The sequence below is a fragment of the Rhopalosiphum maidis genome, chromosome 3 (assembly GCF_003676215.2).
Source record: "Rhopalosiphum maidis isolate BTI-1 chromosome 3, ASM367621v3, whole genome shotgun sequence".
NCBI classification, from domain to species: domain Eukaryota; kingdom Metazoa; phylum Arthropoda; class Insecta; order Hemiptera; family Aphididae; genus Rhopalosiphum; species Rhopalosiphum maidis.
Window position 1 is genome coordinate 15,868,542 of NC_040879.1, and position 27,485 is coordinate 15,896,026.

The 27,485-nt window shown below is 36.0% G+C and overlaps 1 protein-coding gene and 3 pseudogenes across 1 annotated transcript; 2 read left to right on the top strand and 2 right to left on the bottom strand.

Moving 5' to 3' along the window:
• Positions 1-10,590: 10,590 nt before the first annotated feature.
• LOC113560141 lies at positions 10,591-13,152 on the top strand (annotated as a pseudogene).
• An 82-nt stretch (positions 13,153-13,234) lies between these two features.
• Positions 13,235-16,258, bottom strand: LOC113560142. The gene is made up of 2 exons (XM_026965907.1): positions 15,960-16,258; positions 13,235-13,679 (listed from the first exon to the last, which is right to left on the bottom strand). Exons 1-2 carry the CDS (start codon positions 16,256-16,258, stop codon positions 13,235-13,237), a joined length of 744 nt encoding a protein of 247 aa, XP_026821708.1.
• A 3,605-nt stretch (positions 16,259-19,863) lies between these two features.
• LOC114253689 lies at positions 19,864-20,452 on the top strand (annotated as a pseudogene).
• A 4,687-nt stretch (positions 20,453-25,139) lies between these two features.
• LOC113560143 lies at positions 25,140-27,068 on the bottom strand (annotated as a pseudogene).
• Between the last annotated feature and the right edge of the window lie 417 nt (positions 27,069-27,485).

Sequence of the window (27,485 nt, forward strand, 5' to 3'; positions counted from 1 at the left end):
ATAAAAACATGATATTTTTTGTTAAATTTTAAACATTTAAGAAAAGTTTAATATTGTATATTAAAAAGTTTAAAGCAAACATTTATCAAAACTTTCCTATGTTAATGGTAGAATTAGAATTTCCTCATAAACCTGGTAATATAACCTAGTATTTAACATGTGTGTTGTTTTGAGTATAGTATACCTAATATTGTAAAATAATAAATTATGTAAATGATTTTAATTTTTAGGTAATGATAAAATTGCTACATTAAAATTATTTGTGGAGTTATTCAATCCAGTTTATGTATCATATAAGCGCTTACATGGTAATACAGCAAAAAAAAAATTATTGGAGATTTTCTAAAGCTAAAATAAAACAAGGATTTATTCACTAAGCTAATTTAATTATTGTTTTATAATATTATTTAATTAATCAAAGTTCTCAAAACTTTTATTAATATATAGTTATCTTGTTTTAGAATATTTCTCAATTGTAAAAAATTGACAATATTAAATTAGAAAAAGCTCAAAGATTTGGCCAAACTGTTCAGCCATTTTTAATATTTATTAGCGAAGGATGCAAAAACAAAGATAATGTCAATGTCACTGATTTTTATGTTTTGATGAATCACAACTTTTTAAAATTGGAATCTCCTCTGAAAGCTCTTGAGGTATGTTTCAAGTCTTTTTTTTTTGTATGCATTTAAATTACCTTGCAGAAAGCGACCAAATTTGGTAGTTTGTTCAAAAGTATTTTTTTAATATTAACACAAACTATAATAAAAACTACCATATAGTAAACATTTTATAAATGATTTAAACAAATTTGAACTATGATACAGCACACGAAATGCGTGTGCCGACCGTAAATGAAGTTTTTACTCCGATCGTTTATGCTGAAGATTGTCTGTTTATTTTTACAATTATGAGGGAGTAGAGCTAAGTGACTGATTATCATTTACGGACCCCATACAATAATAGGTATGTTTTTATTTCGGCCTATATAGTATTAAAGGGAAGGGATCGAGTCTTATCACATCAAGCCCGCCTAAGCAAGTGGCGTTCGTTCATAGGACTCAACCGGAAAAGCGTGACCTACACAGGCGCGCTAGGGAGTCGTGTCAAGTGATGTCGCCCTGAGAAGGGCGATTTTAAGTGCGGCGTTTAGTGGCCACCTGATGATCGGTTGTTGTTGATCAGTCCTCGGCTGTGGGTCTGATCCTAGTCCTTGGATTAACGGCTCCTTGGTCGGTCGATTGTGAGACTCAACCGGAAAAAATAGCGTAGTCTAAGCAGGTGCGCTAAGGAGTTGTGTCGGGTGAAGTCGCCCTTTTCAAGGCGACATTTTAATCGTGGCGTTAAGTTGCGGACGATATAAATTGGACTGCCGTGGGGCTGCAGATTTGTCGAATAGTCGACGGTCTAGATGAATGCTGGATCGTTAGTAGAAGTACGGTAAAGCGGTAGTCTCGTCGAAGTCGTACGGAACGGTGCTTGAATCGCCGCGGAGCATCGAAGTAGTTGGATGGTCCGGAATCTTCTGCTATCTGGAACTGAGATAGTTGTTGACAGGTTGAAAATTTGAAGTGAACCGATCGGGTTTGCATTGCATTGCGTTGCATGATAGGAGGGACTTATTGTCCTTTGCCTGAGTTTCGGGGGGCTAGACCAATGACTCAGAGTAGGAGGTGATTTGGTTGAGGTGTTTTTATGTGCGCCTGGTCAGTTCACCGGGTCTGTTTCTGTTGCGCTCGGGTGGGCCGGACGTTTTGCCTATGTTTTGTAGGTAGCTGTAGTTAGATTGTTGGAGCTTGACGAACATGTTTTTTGAATTTTGAGTTATGGTTGATTGGATCGATGGAATTTGACTGGATTTTGAAATAACGGTGTTCCGGACAAACTAGGGCGAACCGGTGATTGTTCGAAGGGTAATGTTTTGTATTGATTCCAGGCGTCTCCAGTTTGCATTTGATATAAGTGCGGCCCATGCTGGACCGGCATAGGTGATTATTGTTCTGACGTACATCTGGTATATGCTGAGCTTCGTTCGAACTGGAATTGGACTCAGCCGGTTAAGCACGGGGTACAGTGCGGCTCGGGTGCGTCTTGCTTTTTGGGTGGTTTCCATGACGTGCCGGTTGAATCGAAGTCTACTGTCGAGGTAAACTCCGAGGTGTTTTACTGCAGGTTTCCAGCTGATCTCCTGGTTGTAAATTTTTAATGGTGTCGATTTTTTAAGTCCTCTTCTCCCGAACTTTATTGCCAGGGTTTTGTCGGTGTTCAGAGTCAACTTCCACTTTTGGAGCCAAGGGAGTGTGACGTCGATTTGTGCTTGAAGTTTGTCCGCTGCATGCTGCATGCCCATGCTGGTTGCCATAAACATGGTATCGTCAGCAAAGAGATTTGTCAGGGTTCCAGGTGTAGAAGGCATGTCGTTTATGTATACTATGAACAAAATTGGCGAGAGACAAGAACCTTGGGGGATGCCTACAATCGGTGTTCGTGGTGTTGAGAAGTCGGAGCCGACTCGGACTGAATATGTTCTGTCTGAAATGAATGATTGCACCAGTCTGACGAACGAAGGTGGTACGTGTAGCTGGAGTAGTTTGTGCAGTAGTCCGTCATGCCACACTTTGTCGAACGTCTTCTCGAAGTCCAGGAATGCTGCCGCTGTTCGCTCTTCTCGGTTTGTTGTGTTGGCCAGGTGGTCGATTACTTTCGTCAGTTGGTTGGTCGTTGAGTGTTGTGATCTGAAGGCATATTGGTCAGATCGGATAGAAGTAGGTATGGCTTTTTTCAGATTAATCAGGATTATTATTTCTAGGACCTTGGCCATTGAATTAATGAGTGCTATAGGTCGGTGGCTGCTTGGATTTTTGAGATCTTTTCCTGATTTCGGTATCATTATCACTGTGGCTGCTTTCCAAGGAGTAGGGAAGTGTTGGTATCTTAGGCAGCAGTTGAACATTTTGGTCAGTGCCAGGATGGTTTTGTCAGAGAAGCGACGGAGAGCCGTGTTGGAAATGCCGTCGGGTCCCGGTGCTTTGTTGCGTGGTAGTCGCTTAATGATGTCTTTAACTACTCCTGGAGAGACCAGCTGAATTGGTGGTTTTGGTGATGTGTTTAGAATTTGGATTGAGTTGGCGACTAGTAAATTAGTGGCTGGAGTTCCATCCGAGCAATTGAATTGTGTGGCTAAGTTAGCAGCAAAAAGTTCAGCTTTCCCTAGGGGATCGAAGACGGGTCCTTGTTGGCCGTTTAATGGGTGGTTTGGAGGTTTTCTGTTAATTAGAGATTTGTTGATTTTGAATATTTTTGAGTCTCCGGGTCTTAGTTTTCCAAGGAGTGAGTCCCATTCGGCGCCTCTATGAAGTTGGATGAGCCTCTTGACTTTTGATGTCTGGTTATTGAACCTGTGTTTGGCTTCTGGGTTCCGGGTATTTTGCCAGGCCCTCCGTAGTCTTCTCTTTTTAGTGATTTCGAGCTGGATATTGTCTGGTATTCGTGTTTGGTTTGGTTGGCTAGTGAGGATAGAAGTATTTTTGGACAAGGTGTCCTGGACAGTAGTGGTAAAGTTCTCAATCATTTGATGGTTGGATTCGGACTTGGGATGGCAAAATGCAGATCGACTGCGAATTTTGGCTAGTTTGTAACATGTCTCTGTTGGTTTGGTGGGTCGGACAATGGCTTGCCTGGAAGGGTTAGGATGACCGGACTGTGGTCAGACGAGAGATCGTCTGAGAAGTTGCAGAGTTCATATTGTAGGTGGTTGTTCTTCAGTATTACAATATCTAGGACGTCAGGTTGATGATGACGTTGGTCTGGGTGGTGGGTCGGGGTATCTGGTGCAACAATGAGGTAGTCATTCTCCTCCATGTGGTTAAGAAGTGTCAGGCCAGCAGCATTTGTTCTTTGGCTGTTCCAGAACGGGTGTTTAGCGTTCCAGTCGCCCGCGAGAATTGTCGGAAGGTCGGTGTCTAGGAGGTTATCCACGTCCGATGGCATAAGTGGGTTTATAGGCCTTTTGTAAATTGTCAAGATTCTGGACTCTCGGTTGTTTAACTGAATGTGGATGGTAGTGTTTTCCAGAGAGTTTGTCTGGATGGGGACTTCGTAGTGAATGAGCTTGTTGGCTACTAGAATCGCTGTGCCTCCGGCGCTTCTTGACTGGCCGGAAGGAGTGGGTCGATCGTTTCTATAAATGTGGTAGTTTGGGAGTTTGAATGACGCTGTGGGTTTGAGGTATGTTTCGCTGAGTAGGATGATGTGGATTTTATGTTGTCGTATGAAATGGAGGAGTTCTGATTTTTTGTTGCCCAGACCTTGGCAATTTCAGTAGAGAATTTTAAGTTGTTCGTCCATCTTGGTTTATAAGTGAGACTATGGCCGAGATTGCTAACAGGATGGTGTCTTTGAAATTCGATGCAGTAGATATCTGGTATATGGCGTAATTCAGGATATCAATTAGGTTTGTGTTAATCTCGTTTAGCGGTTGAATTGGTGGAGCTAGTTGAGATTTGGGCGGCGATAAAGCCAGTGCATAGGTGAGTTGCGTTGTGCTTGTGGGTGGGATAGATGTTGGTTGAGTAGTTGGTGGCGGAGTGATGTCATGAGGTTTGGATTTCTTTGCAGAGGTAGCTTTGATGTAGGCGGGACATTGACGGTAGTTAGCCGTGTGTTCGCCATTGCAGTTGCAACATTTTGGCGGCTGGTCAGGAGTTTTGATACACGTCTTGGTTGCATGGTCTTTGCCGCATTTCACGCATTTTGGCTGGTGCTTGCAATTGGCTGAAGAGTGTCCGAAGCCTTGGCATGTGAAGCACTGGGATGGTCCTGATGTTTTGTATGCCTCTACGCGGATAATTAGGTAGAATAGACTGGATAGGTTGAAGATGTTCTTGCTTAATTGGGTGTTAGGGAACAACACCATGTACATCGGCAGCTTCCTTCCGTCTTTCAAGAATTGGCGCACGTGCGAGATGGTATATCTTAGTGATTCGAGCTCGGATTTCACGGTATCCTCGGTGTTGTAGCTTGGGACGCCCCTGAGCAGTACTTTGAGTTGGCGTTCTGCCGGCAATGAAAAGGTATGGAAGGGTATGTTGGCGTTTTCCAAAACGGCTTGTACTGAACGGAAGGTGGTTGTATCTACAGCTTGGAGCTTGATGTTGTTCTGACTGAACTTCGCTGTGAGTTTGTCTTGGGTGAATGAAGGCATGATCATGGGTGCAGCCGAAGCCCAGTGGGTCGGGTCCACGATTATTGGTGGGATGCGTTCCTTTTGGATGGTTTGGGGTGGAGGAGTAGGTGATGTGGAGCGTGAACTTTGACTCGAAGCGGAGCTGCTTTCAAATGATTCGCTGGAGATGGAGTCGGATTTGGTCGGTATAGGGGAAGGAGGTGCACTGCGTTGACGGCCTTGTTTTTGTTTCTTGTGATCTGTGGGAGTCGGCGAGGGGTTTGGCCTCTTCGCGTGCTTGCGTCCACCGCGGTGGGCACCCAAGTTGGATTGGAGTTGACGGCTTTCGGCTGGTTTGGTCGCCGTGCCGAGTGGTAAACGAGCCGCTATATTGTGCGGGCAGTTGGAATGTGCCGGCGGGATTGCGGGAGGGAGCCGGATAGTGTTGCCGTGGCGATGCCAGAGCGCGGTCTAGCGACGGCGGGGGCGTGCTGGGGACGCTGGGTCGCGTGGAAGGTGGCGTACGGTGTGGACAGACGTAGAAAGACGGACTGTCCCGGACGGACGCCGGATGCGGAATGATGATGATGATGATGATCTGGTTTTTTGCTTTTGCTTAGTGGACGACCGATGGTCTTTTCTATACCAGGCATTGTGCCTTTGCTAGTAGTGGAGATTACGGTAATGGTTTTTGTGATTTAGGAGATTAAGAGGGTGGGTTTACTGAAACCCAATTTATTGGACGAGTTTTTGGATTTTTGTAGGTTTGAGTGGGTGTTGGCTGTACTTCTAGTCCGAGTTGTCGTATGTGCCTAAATCTTGATAGAGAGTTTTTGTGAAAGAATGAGGTGGCTTGGGAGTGGATTTGTGATTTGATTTGTTTTAGATTTGTGGTGGAGAGAGTGACTTTATTTGTTACCTACTTTGGAGTGCCCAGTATCGTTCTCAAACCAATAGTCTGTACGGCTTCAATCTTTTTCCATTGAGATTTGGTGATGAATGGGGCCCAGGCAGCGCCTGCATACGTAAGTATTGGATTTATATACATTTTGAATATGTTTATCCGATTTCTCGTTGGGATAGGGCTTCGTTTGTTTAAGATCGAGAATAGCATACCGCGGGTTTTTGTTGCCTTTTGGGTTATGTTTTGAATATGCTGGCGAAAGTTTAGTGTGCGGCCAATGGTGACTCCTAGATATTTGACGTGAGTAGACTAGGGTATAGGAGTGTTGTTGATAGATAGTTGAGATAGGTTTTTGGTTTGTTTTCGGCTGAACAGGATGGCGATGGTTTTGGTAGCATTTATTCGAAGGCGCCATTTTTCAAACCAGTCAGATGCCGCACGTAGTTGTCTTTCAAGCTGTATCCGAGCAAAGTTTGGGTTGTAGTTGGAGGTGTAGAACATTGTGTCATCAGCAAAGAGAGCGACGGAAGCACCCGTGAGGACAGCTCGGGGTGAAGAGAGTTGGTCTTCAATGCGGACGCAGAAAGAGCGGTTTGATAGGAATGATGAGATTGTCTTAATGATCCATGGTGGGATGTTTAAGGTTGACATCTTATATATGAGACCATCATGCCAGACCCGGTCAAATGCTTTCTCAACGTCCAGAAACACAGAAGCTGTGTGGATATTACTGTTGAGGTTGTTGCAGATGTGATCTATGAATTTTACCAGTTGTTGGGTTGTAGAATGCTCGTGTCGGAAGGCAGATTGTTCCGGTCTGATTTTGTCGGTCAGGTGTTTTTGAAGCTCGGAGAGGACGACTTTTTCGTAGATTTTTGAGATGGAAGAGAGTAGAGCGATTGGCCTGTAGCTATCCGGTTTGAGAGGGTCTTTGCCCGGTTTGGGGATGGAGATTATCGTGGCTCTCTTCCAGGCCGTTGGGAAGTAGCACAGCTTGAGGCAGCCGTTTAGGATTTTGGTTAATGTCAGGACCATATTTTTAGGTAGCAGTCGTAGGGCGGTGTTGGTGATCGTGTCTGCGCCAGGAGCTTTATGTTTTGGGAGTTTTGATAAGAGTGATGCAATCCGGCCAGGGGATGAAAACGTGTTGTGGCTTGGAGACTCGATGGAGCTATATTGGGTATAAGCTGCGACTTCAGGAAGAAACTGCTCAGGGTTGGGTGTAAATTGAAGTGCAAGAGAGTCTGCAATAAGTTCAGCCTTTTCAATTGCCTGAAAAACTAGACCGCTTGGACCAGATAGTGGGTGTGAGGCTGGGCGTTTATGTAGTAGATTTTTATTAAGTTTATAAACCGAGCCGTCTTTGTGATTTAGGGTATTGAGAAACAAGTCCCATTCGTCTTGTTTATGGGTAGACAGCATAGTTCTGATAAATTTGATTTTGGAATTTAAGCGACGTTTGATTGCAGGGTCTCTGTAGAGCTGCCATTCCCGACGAAGGCGATTTTTTGCGTTGATTTCTTCGGTGATGTATGAGGGCAGAGCTTTGAACCTGTGTTTCGGATTCATCGCAGTGGAGCTTGACAAGATTGCAGAGTGGATGGAGGAAGTGAAATCTTCAATGGCACTGTCGATATCTGAGGTATTGGCAGTGCTAGGATTTAAATCCATTGGTTTATTTGCAAGGATGTCGGTGTATTTGCGCCAGTTGATGAAGCATTTAGCTGGTGGAGGATTGGAGGCGATTGGAGTTCCATGTACTTCGAGAACTACCGGGTTGTGATCTGACGAGAGATCATTTAAGTTGGTTACCGTGACTGGTAGAGGGACTTTTATGAGAGCGATATCAAGCACATCAGGCCGGTAAGATTGACTGTAAGGGTGATGAGTCGGAGAAGTAGGGGCAATGACGGCGTAATCATTTTGGCACACGTGGTTGTACAATGTTGAGCCCGAAGTGTTGGAAGTACGGCTGTTCCACATGGAATGCTTGGCATTGAAGTCGCCGGCAGAGATTGACCAGACAGAGCTTTGTGTAAGGGTGTTTAGATCAGACGTAACGAGCGTTTGGTTGGGAGGTTTGTAGACCGCAGTTACGAGGATTTCCATGTCAAAAATTTTGATTATTATTGAGGTAGATTGAAGATTGGAGCGAAGAGTAGTAGGTAGATGAGCAATGCGGCGGTGTACTAACACAGCAGTGCCACCGTGGGCGAGAGAACCTCTGACGGTTGGAAGATCCGTTCTGTACGTGTGAAAATTTGGAATGTGTAATTTGATAGATGGTTTGAGGTGTGTTTCACTTAAGAGAATAATGTCAATTTTGAGTTTGGATGCGAAGGCCTGAAGTTCATTGATTTTGTTTCTTATACCGTCTGAATTCCAGTGAAGAATTCTGAGGTTATTCATAACTAATTGTTAGAATATTGAGGAATGAAGTTATGGTTGAGCAGATTATTGACTTTGGGTCGTCAACCGTTGAAATGTCTGAGAGGAGCTTGGTCAGAAGAGTGATGATTGAGTTAATGTTGATTGCTGGTTTATTTTTTGTTGCTGCTGCGTAATCGGGATGTTTTCCAGCGGAAATAACTGGTGCTATTGGTTCGAGATTAGGTTGTTGAGGGAACTGGTTCTGAGTGATCTGTACTGGTAAAGGTTTCGTTTGGTTTGATTGGCTTTTGGAAAGTGAATTTGTGGCTTGAGTATAAGACGGACATCCGCGGTAGTTCGCTGTATGGGATCCGTTGCAGTTTGCGCATGTAGGAGTTTGGTCACGGGTTTTTTGGCAGTCGCTAGTGCGGTGGGAGCCAGCGCATTTTACGCAGCGTGGATGGTTACCACAGTTTTGTGAACCATGGCCGAAACGTTGGCAGGTGTGACATTGGGATGGGCCAGTTTTCCTGTAATTTTCAACTACTATTTTAAGGTAGAAAAGTTCGGTGAGTTCGAAGATATTCTTTGATTGGGTGCCAGTGAGGATAACAAGACAGATAGGCATAGGCTTCTCTGCCGTACCGAATCGACGGGTCATTTTCACTTTGAAATTGTGTGCAATCAGTTCATTCTTGAGGTCGTCGTCGGAGATTTCTGTGGGTATGCCTTTGAGGACTACTTTAAGCTGGCGGTCAGCGGCAAGAGTATGAGTATGAAAACCGATATTATTTGTCAGAAGTATTCTTTGGACCTGACGGAATTGAGTGACGCTAGAAGTCTTCACGTAAATTTTACCATCAGCCGACGATTTAGCGGTTATACCAACCGAGTCGGCTTCGGGGTTTGAAAGATTAGTGAGGCAGTGTTTCGCCACAAGGACGCAGTAAAAATGATAGGCAGTGGTAACGGAGTTTTTGGTATATTTTGGGCGGAGGGGTCCAACGGTTGAGTGGAAGAAGACCCGGTCGGTGTGGTCTGAGGCGGTTCAGTGTCCGAAAGATCGCTGGTTGGTTGAGAGTTGTCTGTTGAGACATAAGAGACGCCTGATAGCGATTCGGAGTCTGATGGATCGGACGATGGCGGTTCATCCCGCTGCCGTTGTGTGGCGGCAACCTGTAGAGGTGGAGATGAGAAAGTCTCGTTACGGAGTTTCTTTGATTCGGTGATTGGAGGAGTCCGATTCCTTTTGAAACCGGCTCTGCGGCCGCCCATGGTGTTTCGTTCGGTATGTCAGAAGTTGTTTATTGAATCACGTCTGCACTGAATGAACACTGGAAGACTAATGATCTGGTTTTCGAAATGTGCCGGTATATATATCCATTGGGGGCTTTGTTGTTGTTCCTGATTGGTTGCGGGTTTTCATTTTGACGAGTCAATACAACATCGATACCTATAGGTTATTATAAGGTTAGTGTGATTTTACATCGTCATACTGTTGACATTTTTTTGTATAGAGTCAATTATCTGTTATATGTCAATGGTCCTGAAAAGGACCGTTTAAGTTGTAGCTCCGTTACAACTTGTTAGGTAGATATATATAATATAATCGTTATAGTTGCGATCCACGATAACATTTATTATATAATTTCTTTTCTTTTATCTTCAGGGCCGTATTTGAGGGGGGCAAGTGTACCTTGTTGCCCGGGGCGGCAAATTTTTTAGCTTATTAGGGGGGCGAAAATTTTATATCGAAATATTATGGCGTATCTAATAACAAAAAAAAAAATGTTTTTATTTATATTTCAATACATTTATTTGATAATTATTATCATTGATTATAAATACTATATAATATTTATAATCAATGTTATTATTTAATATTAAGTATTATTATATCTATAAATAGATTGGACTTTTTGAATGTACGATAACGTCGATAACGATGTGTTGCACCACCGTGGCTGTGCCCATATCGTGTAAACAAACTGGTTCTCGGTATAGCCGAATCGCGTGCCCCTTACTATTACATATTAAATTTACATCTGTTGGTGAATTGGTGACAGATATACGTTTATTTATTTTTTTTATTAAACGATACACAGTCAAATTTAAGTTTTTTCCATTTACGGTTTTATTTATGATCACGGAAGTTATGGATCGTAAAAAACTTAGTGGTGCTGGATACCGGTTAAAAGCCAAAGAAAAGGCTAGACAAATTGCTGATGTTGTTGTCAAGACTAAAAATATTAAACATTTTTTTTCTGTTTCAACCTCTAATTCTGGAGCTAGTGTTACTACGGATTCGAGTAAGTAATTGATTAATAACAGTTATAAGTAATAACTAATAAGTAGGTATTAAGTAATAACTGGGTCTTCAGTTCTTCACTCTCTTATTGTTGTTTAATATTATTAAACAAATACTTTTAATTCATATTGTATGAGTGAAATATAAAATGAATTGTATTGTATTGTTATATTATATATTTTTATTTTACATGAAAAAGTCTGTAAATAAATATGAGAAGTTGGGAACGTTGGTATCTAATATTATAAATTACCTTCTAAGAGTATTCATAATATAAAATTTTTTCAGCTAGCAATGTTAGTGAATGTAATGTGACTGAAGATCAAGTGATACAGTCGATAACTGTTGACGAAGTGGATGTAGTTAATGATGTGATACAAATGCATAACCCAAGTATTTCATGTCATTTTATTTTTTTGTTACCAATTAAAAATATTTATATTGACTTGTTTATTTAGCAGTGCTTGATAATTCTAATGATGGAGAAAATATTTTGTTAGAGGCAAACAATGATAATATATTGGTGAATGTTGATCTGTTTAAAGCACCCAGGTAAATTAAATATTTCATATTTTATTAAAAACAATATTTATGAATTACTGTAACAAATTATGTATATGAAGTAGTCCTGTGTTTTTAGTACAGATACCTATTTAGTTTTGAAACAGATAATTAACAAATGAAATAATTTAGAAAATTCAGAAACTTATGTTAGGATTGAATTAATTAAGTCATTACCTACATTTAATATTATATTATTATGATAAATGCTTTTTTCATTTTATAATCTTCATAGCTATACAATTTTAGTACAAAAAATACACTAGTATAAAAATAATTAAAAATACTTTTTAAATACATTAGGGCAAAAATAATTAAGAATAAACACAAGTACTTGAAATGTATTTAAATATATAAAACAAATACTCTTTTTGCTGTTCAAACATTGAATTCTTATACTTTCAATGTAATGTTTTATTAGTTTATTACCTAAATATCATACTCATACCTCTTACAATGATTCAGTATTTTTTTATATTACCAAAACTTATTAATGTTTTAGTGATTTAACTTAATAAAAAATAATTAATTTTACATATTTTGTTGTTGTTGTCTTGTTGATAATTGATTAAATATTTTTAATTTTCTAATTACAATAATTATAAACCAAGTTTTATATTTTAAACTTTAATAGTAATTATCCTGCACTATGGATCATTAATGATGTTACAAGAGACACAATATCTACATGCGGAATATCACAAAATATTAAAGAATTAGATTTTTCAAATTCAAAAAAAATCTATAATAATGTTATTCGAGGGAAAAAACAAGTTCATTTTAGGTACTGTTCAGCCAATTTTTTTTATACAGTTCTTATCAATGGTGAAAGAATTCAAAGAGATTATCTTGCATACTCTCAAAGTACAGGTGCTATTTGTTGTATTCCTAGCAAATTATTTGGAGCAAATTCTGCTTTTGATACAACTGGATTTTCAGATTGGAAAAGAGCGGGTAATAGAATCGCATCACACGAGCAATCGCCAGTTCATAAATCAAATACATTGACTCTAAAAAATCGAGGAACATTAATAAATAGGATTGACAGTGGATTATTGGATCAAATTAATGATGAAGTTAATTATTGGAAAAATGTTTTGAAAAGAGTGGTTGTAGTGGTAAAAACCTTGGCAATAAGAGGATTAGCTTTTAGAGGTAACTCGGAGAAAATTGGATGCCCACACAATGGAAATTTTTTAATGTCAATGGAATTAATAGCACAATTTGATCCATTTTCAGCATCACGTATTTCTAAATATGCTAATAAAGGAAAAGGGTCAACATCATACTTATTGTTCCATACATATGAACAATTTATAACTTTAATGAGTGACAAAGTATTGGAAAATGTTCTAAAAGAAGTCCAAACAGCAAAGTATTTTTCAATAATAGTTGACTCAACACCAGATATCTCCCATACTGACCAATTATCATTCGTAATAAGGTATGTTTTAGATAGGTATCCTAAAGAACGGTTCATGTGTTTTTTTAGAGAATACTGGTCATAAATCTGAACAATTGGCTGATAGTATATTAACCACTCTTGCATTATATAACATTGATTTAGCCAACTTGAGAGGACAATCTTATGATAATGCAAGTAACATGTCAGGAGCTTACTCAGGTCTACAGGCAAGAATCAAGGAAATTAATCCACTAGCTGAGTATTATCCATGTGCTGCACACTCTCTAAATTTGGTTGGTAGTTGTGCAGCAAATTGTTGTGAAGAAGCCTGTCATTTTTTTGAACTGTTACAAGCAGTATACTGTTTTTTTACGGCATCAACTCAACGGTGAGAAATGTTGAATGCAAAAGTGACGTTAAAAGGTCTGTCTGAAACTCGGTAGTTGGCTCTCAAAGATGCTTGTAGATCACTTAACAAAAATTGGGATTTGGTCATTGGAGTGTTGAAAAAATTTTTGGACGATACTAGTCAAAAACCAACCACACATTGTGAAGCCAAAGGGTTATTGAAAAAGTTAAACCGCCTAGAATGTGCTCTGATGGCTGTATTTTGAGGTGATCATAGGCACCAACATCAATAGAAATAAAATTTAAATTGGCATCTACCACAGCTATCAACACAATGGAAAAATATTTTTTATAATTAAAGTACAGCGAACCTGCGTGGTTTGGGTTTTTGCACCTGATGTGCTTGCCATCTATAGTACCTAGACAATTCGGAAAGTTGGTTTTTTTATAAAATAAATCAGATATTTGTAACCAGGTTTCTTTTGTAGGTTGTGGCATTTCGGCTTCTAATAGCACTGACCATAATATTTTACACGTTTCTTTAACTATTCCATTAATAGTACTTTTTCCGATAGAGAAATCAAAGTGTAATGCCGCAAAATTAGTTCCCATGGACAAATATCTGTTTAAATTAAATGAACACATTAAAATATATTATTATATTTGAATAATATAATATAATATATATTTATAGGCTATAGGTGATAAATAATTGTTATATTATCTATTGTTTCCAAAAATGAACTAATAAACTGATAAATATAAAACTATTTTATGTTTATTTTATAACACTGACATAAATATAGTAACAGTACGATTTTTTCATATTTTTTTTTCAATTCGCCTTTTTACATAAAATACAATTGTATATTAAAGATAACTTATTTTTATTTTCTACTAGTTTTTTAAAAATAAATATTATTTAACTTTAACAAAATAATATGTTTTAGTAATAATAATTGTCATATTGAGGTTATATTTAAATATTTTATAAAAAAAAAAAATGTAATGGTTTATAAAAAAATGAAAACATATTTTTAATTCTGCGCGTTAAACTCATAATACAAATTTTTATTTTTAAAACATATTATTATTGATTTTTTGAATTCATAAACTGTTTTTAACAAAATTTATATTTAATGATTTGTTGTCAATGTACCATGAAAATAGTTGTAATAAGTTCGACTATAATAATGAAAATAAGAAAATAGAAAAATAGAAAATATTATTAAAAAATGCTTTAAGTATTTTGTTTATTTTACTTAATTGTACTTTTTTTATTTTTATATTATATTATTTATACATTTATTTATTTGCATATACTCAGTAAAAAAAATAAAAAATAAAAAATGGAGGCATATTCGTGATGCTTACTTGAAACACGTGTCGGACGAAAAGAATGTAAAAAGTGGCTCAGGAGGAAGTAAAAGAAAGGCATATACTTACGCTGAATCCTTGTCTTTTTTAAATATAACATTGAAAAAACGGAAGTAAGATAATAATATACAATATTTATTCTGTTATTTATACCTATTTATAAATAAAAAAAATCATATTTTGTTGCATCTAATATTTATTAAGATTAAAAATAAAAAATTAATAGCCATTTGTTCAAATTCACTTTGTTACTATTACTATAATTACTCGTGTTAAACCATTTTTATTTTTTATTAAGGACAACTGGTAATTTAGAATTCGAAGATTCAACCTCGGATATATCGTTGAATGTACAAGAAGACAACGATGATACAGAAAGTCCAGTCAACACAGTGGCATTTTTTAATGACGTTCCTTAAAACAAAAAAAAATAAAAAATCATTAAGCACTTTTCAACAAAATCTTTAAGAGCATTTAAAAGAGAACAGTGATTCCGACAAAAATATTGTTATGTTCTTTCTTCCTTATATTAAAAAATTGAGTGACGACGAAAAGTTAGACTTTCAAGTCCACACTCTTCAATATTTAAAAAATGTCATTCAAAAAAATAATTCTCCCCTACAGTATTCACAAAACCAGTCACGTCCTGTTCCTACTAATTTTCATTTTTCAATGCCAACTTCATCTTTATCTCGATCGCTATACCCTCAACATTCTACCAATACTGTCCCAATACCAAACTATACACTTCAATCACTTCACTCCCAACAATTATCCTACCCAGCCTACTCAAATAATCAAACATCTAAAAGATCACCTACTTACATTCATCAATATTTACCTAATAATGCATAAACAAATAATAAGTATTAACTTTTTTTATATAACATTTATATTACACTTATTTTTTTAAATATTTTTATTATTTTTAATATTATTTTATCATAATTTCATGCATTTTATAATAAGCTATCCTCATGTAATATTATATTAACGCAAATTGTTTATAAGATTATTATTATTATTATTATTATTTTTATATAATTTTTGTATGATTAAACACATTTGTTTAAAAAATACTAAATACCAATACATATACAGTGCTTTACAGTGTTTAAAATAAATATTTCATTTTTATTTAAAATAATTGTTTTGATATAAGTACCTACTTAAGTAGTAATAAGTATTGCCTGATATTATATTATTATGGCATGGTTTTAGGTTTACCTCGTCATGAGTGAAGTATTGGTTTTATAACTTTAAAAACAAAATTATGTTTATAATTATACTTTTATTAGTTGAAAAAAATGCTGTGAACATACATTTGAGGGAGGGAGTAGCAAATATAATGTAGTTTGTACTTTGTGGTCAAAAGTGGAAAATCCCCAGTTACTTATTATACTAGTTAATACTAAATAAATAATATTATATGATGTGTTTTTTAATAATAATTAATATGTGTTATATAGATAACGTAGATAAAAATATAAAATTAGAATTAAACTTAAATTTTTTTAAATTTTACCTCAAAGTCACTGTCAATCTTTTTTCCGGGCTTATAGGATTTCGAAAGTGCGTTATTTCCTTCGTTAAATGTAATCGGACCTTCTCGAGTAGCTCTTCAAACGAGGAAATTGACATCCGATAATAGTCGAAAAATTTTTCAGGATATTTTTTTAGATTATCATAAAATACTTGAAATCGTATGTCGTGTTCATTACTACTATGTATAGGATAAACCCAATACCTTCTGCGCTTATGTGTTGGTTCATCAAGTTCACCAGCAGCTTCAGCCATACAAATTATTTTCAGAAGAGAACTCATTTCTATGTATATACTATACGATATAGTTATAAATATTACAATTAAAATATATAAACTCATAAATTAAATAAATTATATTTTGAATTTATAAACACTTACCTGATTTAAAATGTTTTTCTTAAATAATGGTAATTATAAATAAAATAAAAAATAAAAATTTGATTTAATTCTTTAGTACAATATATAGAGTATATTATAGTAATAATATGCTTTTAGGAGATTAATAGGTTATAGGTACTTAAAAGAACAAGTGCAGATCACGTTTGTTGCACCAAACAAACTGAACCACCGTATAACATGTTGGCTAGTTTAATTTTCATGTTTATATTATATAACTTATAATATTAGATACATTTCGTTAAAAACAAAAGTCAGTTTAAAATTAAAATTTCAAATTAAAAACGATTCCCGCGCTTTTTAATCTCGTTTATATGGATTCGATTACCGATAAAACGCACAGTAGGATCGGTCGTCCTGATTGCGGTAGATCGGGATAGTATTTTTCGGTTGCCGACAAAACGCATAGTGTGATCCAAGCCTAACGGGTTAAGTTTAAACGAAATGTTATTGAAAGGTCCAACAGGACCATTATAAAATATTCAGTATACACAATATTTATTTTTATCACATAAGTATTATGTAGGTAAGTATACCTATTAACTAATTTATTCCAATTAATATTTCAAAAGTAAATGTTTGGTTCTAAAAATGTACCTATTTGTTTATTCAAAAAGCTGTTTTTTTTATTTTTACCATTAATACAATTTATGTATTAATAGTAGTATATCAGGCCAGGAAGGTGCTGAGGATCGCCATAAGAAAGGCGCAGGAGAGATCATGGAGGGAAGTGTGCGACTCGGTGGACAGCGACCCCTGGGGGGTGCCGTACAGACTCGTCACAAAACGGCTTGGCCCCGACTTCTTGTCATCGAAGAACCCACGCTAACAAACGTCGTGAGAGGACTCTTCCCTGCACCATTTGCAGTGGACTGGAGCCAAGTTCCCCTACAGCCTAGCGTCCCCATCACGATCATCGACTACTACAAGGAGTCGACTCTACTGTTTACAGTGGACGAGCTGAACGAAGCTGTTAGGAAGCTACACTCGGGTAAGGCGCCGGGTCCCGACTTCATCCCCAATGAAGTGATCAAGTTGGCGGCTAAACGAAGCCCAAAGACGTTTCTCGAAACCTACAACGTCTGCTTGGTCAACGGACAGTTCCCCCGGAGATGGAAACGCGCAAAGTTGGTTCTGCTGCATAAAGGCAAGGCAAACCGCCGGACCTTCTATCCAGCTACCGGCCTATTAGTCTTCTAGACGGGGCTGGCAAAGTCTTTGAGAGGATGCTGCTTAACAAGCTTGAGTCGTACGTCGCTAACGTCGGAGCAATAAGCGACACGCAGTACGGATTCAGACGGACAAAGTCTACCACAGACGCGGTCGAAGACGTCCTGAGAGTGACACAAAGCGCTAAACGCGGCCCAGTGCAAGACAGGCACCTGTGCGTACTCGTATCTCTGGACGTTAAAAACGCTTTTAACTCGGCTCCGTGGCACCTGATCGACGAGGCTCTGCGGAGATCTGCTGTCCCGGAGTACTTGATTAAGATCATAAGATCCTACATGCACGATAAGAGTTTGGTGGTGTACGAGGACCTGGGCATGCCCGTTACATGCAGCGTTCCTCAAGGATCGGTCTTGGGACCGTTCTTAAGGAATATCTTTTATGATGGCGTTCTGCGACTACCGGTACGAGATGGCATACGCATTATCGCGTTTGCGGATGATGTGGCAGTAGTGGCAGTCGCCCATAACGCCGAGCTCATCGAGCAAATCGTTAATCCAACATTAGAAGACATCGCCGGTTGGATGTCCTCCAACGGCCTGCGCCTGGCACCCGAAAAGTCAGAGTGCGCCGTTCTGACGAACAAGCACTCCTTCCGCGAGCCCGATCTGCACATCCAAGGATGCCAAGTCCCGGTCAAACGCTCGATTAGGTACTTGAGTGTACGGCTGGACACCAGACTATCGTTCGTGGAACACATCGGTACGATGGCAGCGGGAGCGAGGAAGGTAGCGACTGCCCTGTCGAGGCTTATACCTAACGCCCATCTCAATCGAAAAGGAGTTTGTTAATGAGCATGGTTCATGCCGGCTGCTCTACGGAGCAGTAATCTGGTCGGAGCGGGTTTCGAAGAGCAAGAATCTCCTTCTGCAAGCACAGAGAGTGGCAGCGCTGAGGGTCGCGAGGTGTTATCGAACGGTTTCGGACATGGCTTCCCTCGTGCTGGCCAAAATGCCCCCTGTCACTCTACAGGCTGACAGTAGGAAAAGAACCGCGTTGGCGAAGAGTGCCGGTGCTTCCCCGACCAAGTGGGAAATCATGGTGGATATAGTCCAGCGATGGCAGGAACTCTGGGTGGCGACCCCCAAGGCGGAGTGGACAAAGAGGCTCATTCCCGACTTGTCAAGGTGGTGGTACCAAGGACCGAAGACTGTGAGTTATCACATGGCCCAGGCCCTCATCGGCCACGGGTATTTTCAAAAATATCTATGGTCGATGGGCAGGGCGCAAAGTACGGCCTGCTATCACTGCCCGGGGGAGGTGGACGACGTCGAGCATACACTATTTGTATGCATGTTTTGGAACCTCCAGCGACGCGAGCTGGCGTTGTCGATCGGGCGACACCCTTGTCCGGAGGACGTCGCCGACTTACTGTGCGGACCGGCTGCAGCCGAGTTGCCAGTGGAAAGGGAACCCAGGAGGAGGATCCTCGCATCAGCTGCTAAGAAAAGGGAACTGTTCAACCATATGGTCGAAGACATCATGAGTGTTAAAGAAGAGCTAGAAAGGGAGAGGCAGTTGGCGGCTCCCCGTCTGAAGGTTTAATAATTAAAATTATTTTCAATTAGTTAAGTTATGACGCTTGTAGGCCGAACGGCCAAAACCAGGGTGGTTAGAGGCCCCCAATTTATTTGTTATCATTTATTTTACATATAAATTATAATAACTTGTTTTTGTCATAATAAACGATGTGAGCGGGAAGGCAGCAATGGGCAGCCATATTTCCCTTCCCGTTTCACGATTCCAAACTGAAAAAAAAAAAAAAAAAGGTACGATATTAATATATTATAATTAATTAAGTAATGTTATTGTCGCGACCATAATAGCTAAATTAAACTGTAATTGTACAATATTTGTATCTATGACCTACATACTATCGATATTTTATCCTACGATCTATATAATATTTTAAAAAGTTAGAATTATATGAATATACATATCTATAATCCAATAAATTAATATGGATGATATTATAATTTTATGCATGGGATATGAACTATATCATTTTTCTGATATTGTAATAACAAAGCAAACAATAAGGGTGCTCTTTATAAAAAGAACGTCATCGAAAATACAAGGAAAAGCACAAAGAACTCCAACAAAATCGTTTTTTGCATAGCCACAATTGGGAGGGGGGGCTAGAAAAAAATAATAATAATAGCCCTCCCATAATAAATTGTTCAATTGTTTCCTAAAATATTAATAAACATTTTAAAGAACAACTGTAATTCTTATTTTTTTTTTCGGAAAAATAATTAAAATGTTTAATAAGCAGCATGAAAATAAGATTTTCTGAAGAAAGTTTACGTATTGCTACTTCAATTGATAGACTAATATAATTTTACTATGAAAGAAAATCATTCTTGGTTGAACATTATAAGTATTTATAACTACGTTGATTAGGTACCTAATATCAATTTATATAAACCATTTAAAACGAAAAACATTTCATAGTAAAATTTATTTTCAGGATGTATTAAACATTAAAGAAAATGATTAGAAAAGCGAAATGTTGGTGTTCAAAAATTTTATTGGTTATAATATAAAGGACTTCAATTTTATAAAAGAAAATTTGAACAAAAAAGTGTTTCTAAATATTTGAATTTATTATTTAATGATATAATGATACAAGTAATTATTACTTTGTCGATTTCTTTCATCTGGCACACCAGAACGCTCCTTTTCAGCGATGGATGACGAGGGTAAACACATATTTATCTACGTTCCACGATGAATTAAGATCGGTTTAGTAACCTATCAATACTTCATATTGAAAAAGATATTAAAGATATTGAGATTCAAGTTGATGAAATATTAAAATTATTTATTAATAAAATGAAAATAAAAATAAAACTTGAGTAAATAAACATTTAATTTTTTTATGATTTAAATTTTTTAGTTGGTTTATATGATGGTGTGGGAGCAACGGCCTCACCGGTTACTTTTTATGTAATATCACTAATATCAGATGGGGCTACATCGCTACAGCCCCCCAACATTTTAGCGCTAGTTACGCCACTGGTTTCATGAACTGAATTTAAAAGTTATTTCATTGTCATTTAATTTTATTCAACATTCTTTCCAGAAAACGTTATTCGATGTTTCACACCGGCCAGGCGTCCCGCGACGGCTCATTTTTTATTTTTTTTGATGCTCTAACCCTATTGCTTTGTGCAAATATATTAATAACGGTATCGATATCAAATAATAGTGTATTATAATTTATTAAGTATATACATTAGTACCTAACTATAATATAATGGATTATACTGATTATAGTGATTATATACGACTAAATGGTATATTGTAATCATTTTATAATATTAATATTAATAATACTATGGAATAACAATTAGAAAAAAGATTTAATTCAGTCGGTGTATAATATTACACAAAAAAAAAAATATTTCTTATCGACTCAAGTCGCATTTTTCGTCAAAAACGAGTGTAGCAACTGTCGAACCATACAATGTATTTAGGTGCTATACACAATATGCACCAATATATTTTTCGAAATTAAAATGTATCAAAATTATTTGAGAAACACTATAAGTTAAGTATACACAGCACTACATTACTTAGTCTATATATTCTATAGTTAGGTATTACACTTACAAGCAGTGGCGTAAACTGGGTGGTACAAATGCAGCATTTGCACCACCAGAAAATCATTGAAATATATAATAATATATAAACAGATACAAAATTGTAATTTTCGTGCATGTATTATATGATGGGCATTAAATTATTATTCTATCTATATTCTAAAATAGTAAAATAAAAAATATGGCAATAATTCAGTACCTGACAAATTAGAATCAAAAATAGAATACATAAAACAAAATGACATTCAAAAAGGTTTCCATTAATTATAGACACATTAAAAATATTCCGAACAATACCTGTACGGGCCGGGCACGAACAATAATAGGCCGTGACGCCCGGTCACCAAAGAAACTTTACGCGCTGCACTCACACACCGATCGACCTGTGTAAAGGTGTGTATGTATGTATAACGACTCAAAGGAAATGGACGGGGTCGCCGAGCAAGATCAAAGAGTGCTAGTATGCGGTAGTGTGTGTATGTGTGTGTGTGTGTGTGTGTGTGTGTATGTGTGTGTGTGTGTGTGATAGCCGGTCGGTGTGGCGGCGTGAACAATACCTATTAATGCAGCAGGTTGCGAAAGATCTTTTTCTTGTCTAAAGAGGTTAAAAACTTACCTTGGAACGACTATGAGGCAAGAAAGGCTTAGTAGTTTAACAGTTTAGCTACTTTGCAGCTCGAAAAAAAAAAATAATATTAATTTGGACCAAGTAATTGATGAATTCGATTCGGGATCTGTGAAAAGAGGACGTCATCTCAATTTAAAATAAATAAAAATTTGACTGTTTTTTTTATTAATACAGTAAAATTCCCGTTATAACGAACTCCAGGGAACCAATTTTTTTTCGTTGTAACGAAAATTTGAATAAGCTCTTTATAAGCTCTGCTTTTTGGCAGGGGACTTCTATGATTTTTGTTCTAACGGGATTTTTCGTTGTATTGGTATTCGTTGTAACGGGAATTTATTGTATTATAATAATAAAGGTTTTACTGCTAAAATAATTCAAAATGTATTTATTATATAAAGAAATATATTATAGTTTATAGGGAAGGATTTTACTTAGGAAGTTGGATTATTGATGTGTTGGAAATAATTATTAGTTGAGAATATGCCACTGCACCACCAGAAATTGGACCCAATTTACGCCACTGCAGTTACAAGTCCATAATTTGTTTGTTAAAACATATTGCGATTGTTACATGATAAACTAAAGAATCACTTGGTTTATAGTCCTGGATCAGAAACAAGATTCGCATAATTATTTCAAGAAAACTTTGAGCATTATCGTTTTTCATTATTGTTTTAAAAAATATACGAATAGGCGTATCATTGGTTGCCTATCGTATAACACCTATTGTGATCAAGAGTTTATTATCAAAATCAATAAATAACTTATAATTACTCTTATTTTTTTTATACTTCCCACTGTGGCGTGCTCAGATTTTTTATAAATAATAAGTTTTTATGTTGTCTAATACTATTATATAAAATGTTATCTTAAACATGTCATTAATTATTAATGAAATAATAACAATACACGTTTGAGTGTCTGACGTTTAGTCCAAAATGGTTTGTATTAATTGTAACATTAGTTTTTTAAAAATAAAATTGTATCTTCATACCTATCTATTTATGTATAATATGAATTATGATTTAGAGCAAAGCTGCTTAAATTCATATTACTCATGGTAGATGTTTTAATTATATATTAACATAAATAAGCGATAATTTTGATAAATTTTGTCAACATTTGATCTTTAAATGATTATGGAAAAAAACCATGTAGCTTTAATATTTGTTGACTACTATTATAACAATTTATGAATTACCTTGTATTAAATTTTAAAGATTTTTAACCAACGAAAACATTTTTATTTATTATAACTTCATATTTTATTTACAAAAAAAAAAAAGTAATAAATTGAAAATTTCTATAGCTCAAAACTAGTCAAAATGTTTTGAAAATTGTATCATGTTTAAAAAATAATAATTTAAATATTTGATACAAATTTCAAGTAAGTATCTACATTAACGCATACACAGTTTTGGATACAAAACGATCTTTAATCGTATACACACAGACACACCAGTCACCAGGCAGTATACTTCTGAATTCTGTATGAGTTTACCGGTTAATAATTACTATCGTTCACCCAAGAATATTATGTTATTTTGGTAGAACGTCAATGATCAAAAATATACACAGTAATGTGTCATTTATTTCCACCGTAATTTAATTAAATTAAATTATAAAGCCACGTGCACTCTAATGTACAACTAAAAACGTATAAAAGACATTTAGCTCAATATGTGCAAAACGTATAGGATGACCTATATTTTTTGTTCGTAAAAAAAAATCTCAGTAATTTCAATGGCACCAACTAGACTTTTCAAAATGTATACAACATGTAAAATATTAAAGGTGAAAACATAATATTAACATCAGAATTAAGATTTATTGATTCATTTAAATTTTAATCTAGTTCTTTAGACAAATTAACAAATAATTTTGAAAAACATTAATTTAAAGAACTCAGTAAATATTTTCCTGAAAATATTTAAATTTAGTTACTAGAAAGTTAGCTTATCTTAACGAATATATAGATTGTTCAGATAAATTTTATGAAACATGTTTATCCCTTATAGAACATTTTTATAGTTCTCTCACTGATAAAAACGCAACGATAAAGGTAAATGAAAACTCACAAAATATTTGGGAAGTGTTTAATATACAAAATCTTTGTGGATTCACTAGTTTATATAATAAGATCAATGTTTTATTATTAAAAGGTATAATGGAAAATTTTAGAGATATGTCTTTAGAAACTTATAAATTAGATCTTTTGTGGTATTACACTTCACCGGAATTTGCGTGGAATTCTATAATAATGCTGGGTTTACACGTGCATGTTTGTTGTGGCGCCAGTTGCAACTGGCGCGCCACTAAAAATAAACATGCACGTGTAAACATGTACTGGCGTGCAAGTGAAATGATTGCATGCATTGAAAAATATGCTGGGTTTACACGTGCATGTTTGTTGTGGCGCCAGTTGCAACTGGCGTGCCACTAAAAATAAACATGCACGTGTAAACATGTACTGGCGTGCAAGTGAAATGATTGCATGCATTGAAAAATAAAGTCAGATAATTCCAACTTTTCGTCGCGCCAGTGACTATTTTATTTTCAGTATAATAATTTGTACCTATTATTTGCGTTGTCGCACCTTTTCAAAATGTCAAAAATTTCAAAAAAATGGAACGGAGAATTAATTATAAAATTCTTCGAACTTTACGAAAAACATCCGTGCTTATGGGATGTATTTTCAAAAACCTATAAAGATAGGATTGCCCGGGAAGATGCGTACAGGGAAATTGCAAATGCAATGAACATAGAGGGGTTTGAATCGGCGGAAGTGAAGGCAAAAATAAGATCTCTAAGGAATGCTTATACTTTAGAATTAGCTAAAATTCAAAAAAGCAAGAAATCTGGAGCAGGAATAGATGATACATATAAGCCAAATGTAAAATGGTTTCCAATTGCTCATCGAATTTTACACCAAGTAGTACAAACACGAGATTCACAATCAACTGAAATAAGTGTAAGTATAATACAAATTTAATTTAAGAATACTAAAAATTATAAAAATAAATATAATATTATTTCTTGAGATTAAGCATATTCATTTGCCAAGGTACGGCTCCGTCTCCCATAAACCAATCAGCCAAATTATTTCTTATGTTTGAAGCATTTTTTGTATAATTATTACTCTCACTAGCACTAGTCAAATCTGGTAATCCCAGTCCTCGAATTTCTTTTCGCCATGTTCCATCAATTATTACTCCATTTTCATGGTCTTCTTCGTCAACACAACCCCGGTTAAGATAAGAGGAAGAATTCATTCTTAACCAGTTATGTAAAACACACGTTGTTTTTACAATATTATCTGCCTTTTCAGGAGACAATGCAATTGGTTTTTCAAATATTCTAAATCTAGAAACAAGAATACCAAATGCATTTCAACGATGCGTCTAGCACGTGATAGTCTGTAATTGAAAACTCTTTCTTTTATTGTCAATGGGCCGTGATGAGAATAGGGCTTCAATAGATAATCTTTAAGTGGGAATGCGTCATCTGCTACAAATATTGTATTAGGTGGCATATTTAATAAATTATTTTCCACGGCATTCTTTAAACTAGATTTTGAAAAAATACCCCCATCAGATGCCCTTCCATTAGATCCAACATCTATATATTTGAAACAATATTGATCATCAACAAGTGCAAACAAAATAATGCTAAATGAGCCTTTATAATTGTAAAAGTTCGATCCTGAATGAAACGGGGCTCTTAAAACCACATGTTTGCCATCCAGGGCTCCACCACAGCCCGGAAAATTCCATCTATTTGAAAATCCTTTTTTTATATCATCCCACTCTTCTTGGGTATTTGGAACCTATAAAAAAATGTAATATAAAAAAATAAAAAACGAAATAAATGAAAAAATTTTTAATTAATTATTTACTTGATAAAAATTAGCACTACTTTTAAAAAAAGAACAATGTATTTGAGTAAGAAAAAATGTATTTGAATCTTAATTTTTAATTTTTTTATTCAGGGACAAAACAATTATTTGAATGAAACTACAAATAACGATGATGATACAGAAGACACGGAGTTTGGAAATGAGTCGAATAATATGGATGAAACAATCAATTTTCCTTCTCCAAGTCATTCTCAAAATAACAAACGACTAGCTCCAAAATTAAACATTGCACCAAAAATATCAAAAACTGTTATTAAATCTCATATGAACAGCACAGAACGTGCTATACAAGATCTTCGAGAAATATCGAGCAAGTTGGACGAAAAACCAGAAGAAAATGAATTTGACTTTTTCGGAAAAACTATCGCATGTATGTTGAAAAAACTTCCAGAAACATTGGCTGTAGAATCGATGGCACATATTCAAACATACTTGGCTCAACAACGTTTAAAAGGCACTGTCATCAAAATCATCGAGCATCTGCTATTAATGAAAATATAACGTTTTCACCATCTTCATCAAACTACAACAGTTATTCTAGTCCATCATATACTACGGGTTCACCAATCAATACTAATGTAGTAATGGATACTCAAGTAATGAAAATTCTCAAAATACTCAATCAGATATTTTAGCGAGAGCTGTTACAAACATTTTACAGGAAGATATATATGTTAAATGAGTAAAATTATTTTATATTCTTGTAATAAAATAATATTAATTGCTATCATATTATTTTTAAAAATTATGTTCATAAAATGAAGGTATAATGTTAATTTAAAGGTTTTTTTAATTTTGTATTTTATTAAAAAATAAAGTAAAATTAAATTGTGTTAGATCATGTAACTACTTACTTTATGTAATTTTCAAGCACACTGTAAATAGAATCACACACTTCAGGTAGAAATTTTGAAATCGTACACTTCGGTACTCTGTATAAGTATTGCAATGAAGCAAATGAGTCTCCGGATCCTAAATATCTTAATGTAATTTGGAGTTTTAATCTAGCTGGTAATGCGTCTCTCATTGTTGTGTTTTTGTTTTTCTATTGATGGTGTAACATGCTGCAGTAGGGTTTCAAAAAGGTCTGATGACATTCTTAAATGATTTTTGAATGAATTTGGATCTTCTAACGCAAGTTCTTTTAAAAGTATATCGGATGCTCCAAATGTTGTCTTCTAGCAATCCACTTCCTTACCCAGACTGACCTATTCTTTTTTTTACTTTTTTTTTTCTAACTTGATATGATATGTTCAGTTACTAATTTTAATACTATTTTACAAGCATGACGAAATGTAATTCCTTTTCAGCCGACATTTTAATTAGTTTAAAATATAATTATAAGTATGATTAATTAAAAATTTGAAAAATAATAAAAACATGGAACTACAACAGTCATACAAATCAACAACGAACGTAATGAAGTGGCGAGAGATTGATGCTAAACTGTGTAAACAATTACTGGCGATACATTTTAAACTAGCGTACATGATGGCGCCACAACAAACATGCACGTGTAAACCCAGCATTAGGATGACAAATAGATAATTAGATTTATTAACAGAAGTTGAACAGATTTTGATGTTTGAATCTGGAATCAGAGGTGGCTTATCTCAATGTAGTCAACGATACTCGAAAGCAAATAATTAATATACGGGAGATAAATCTTGTGAAAAGGAGAAATCAAAATATTTAGAGTATTTAGATACATAATCTTTATAGTTGGGCCAGGGG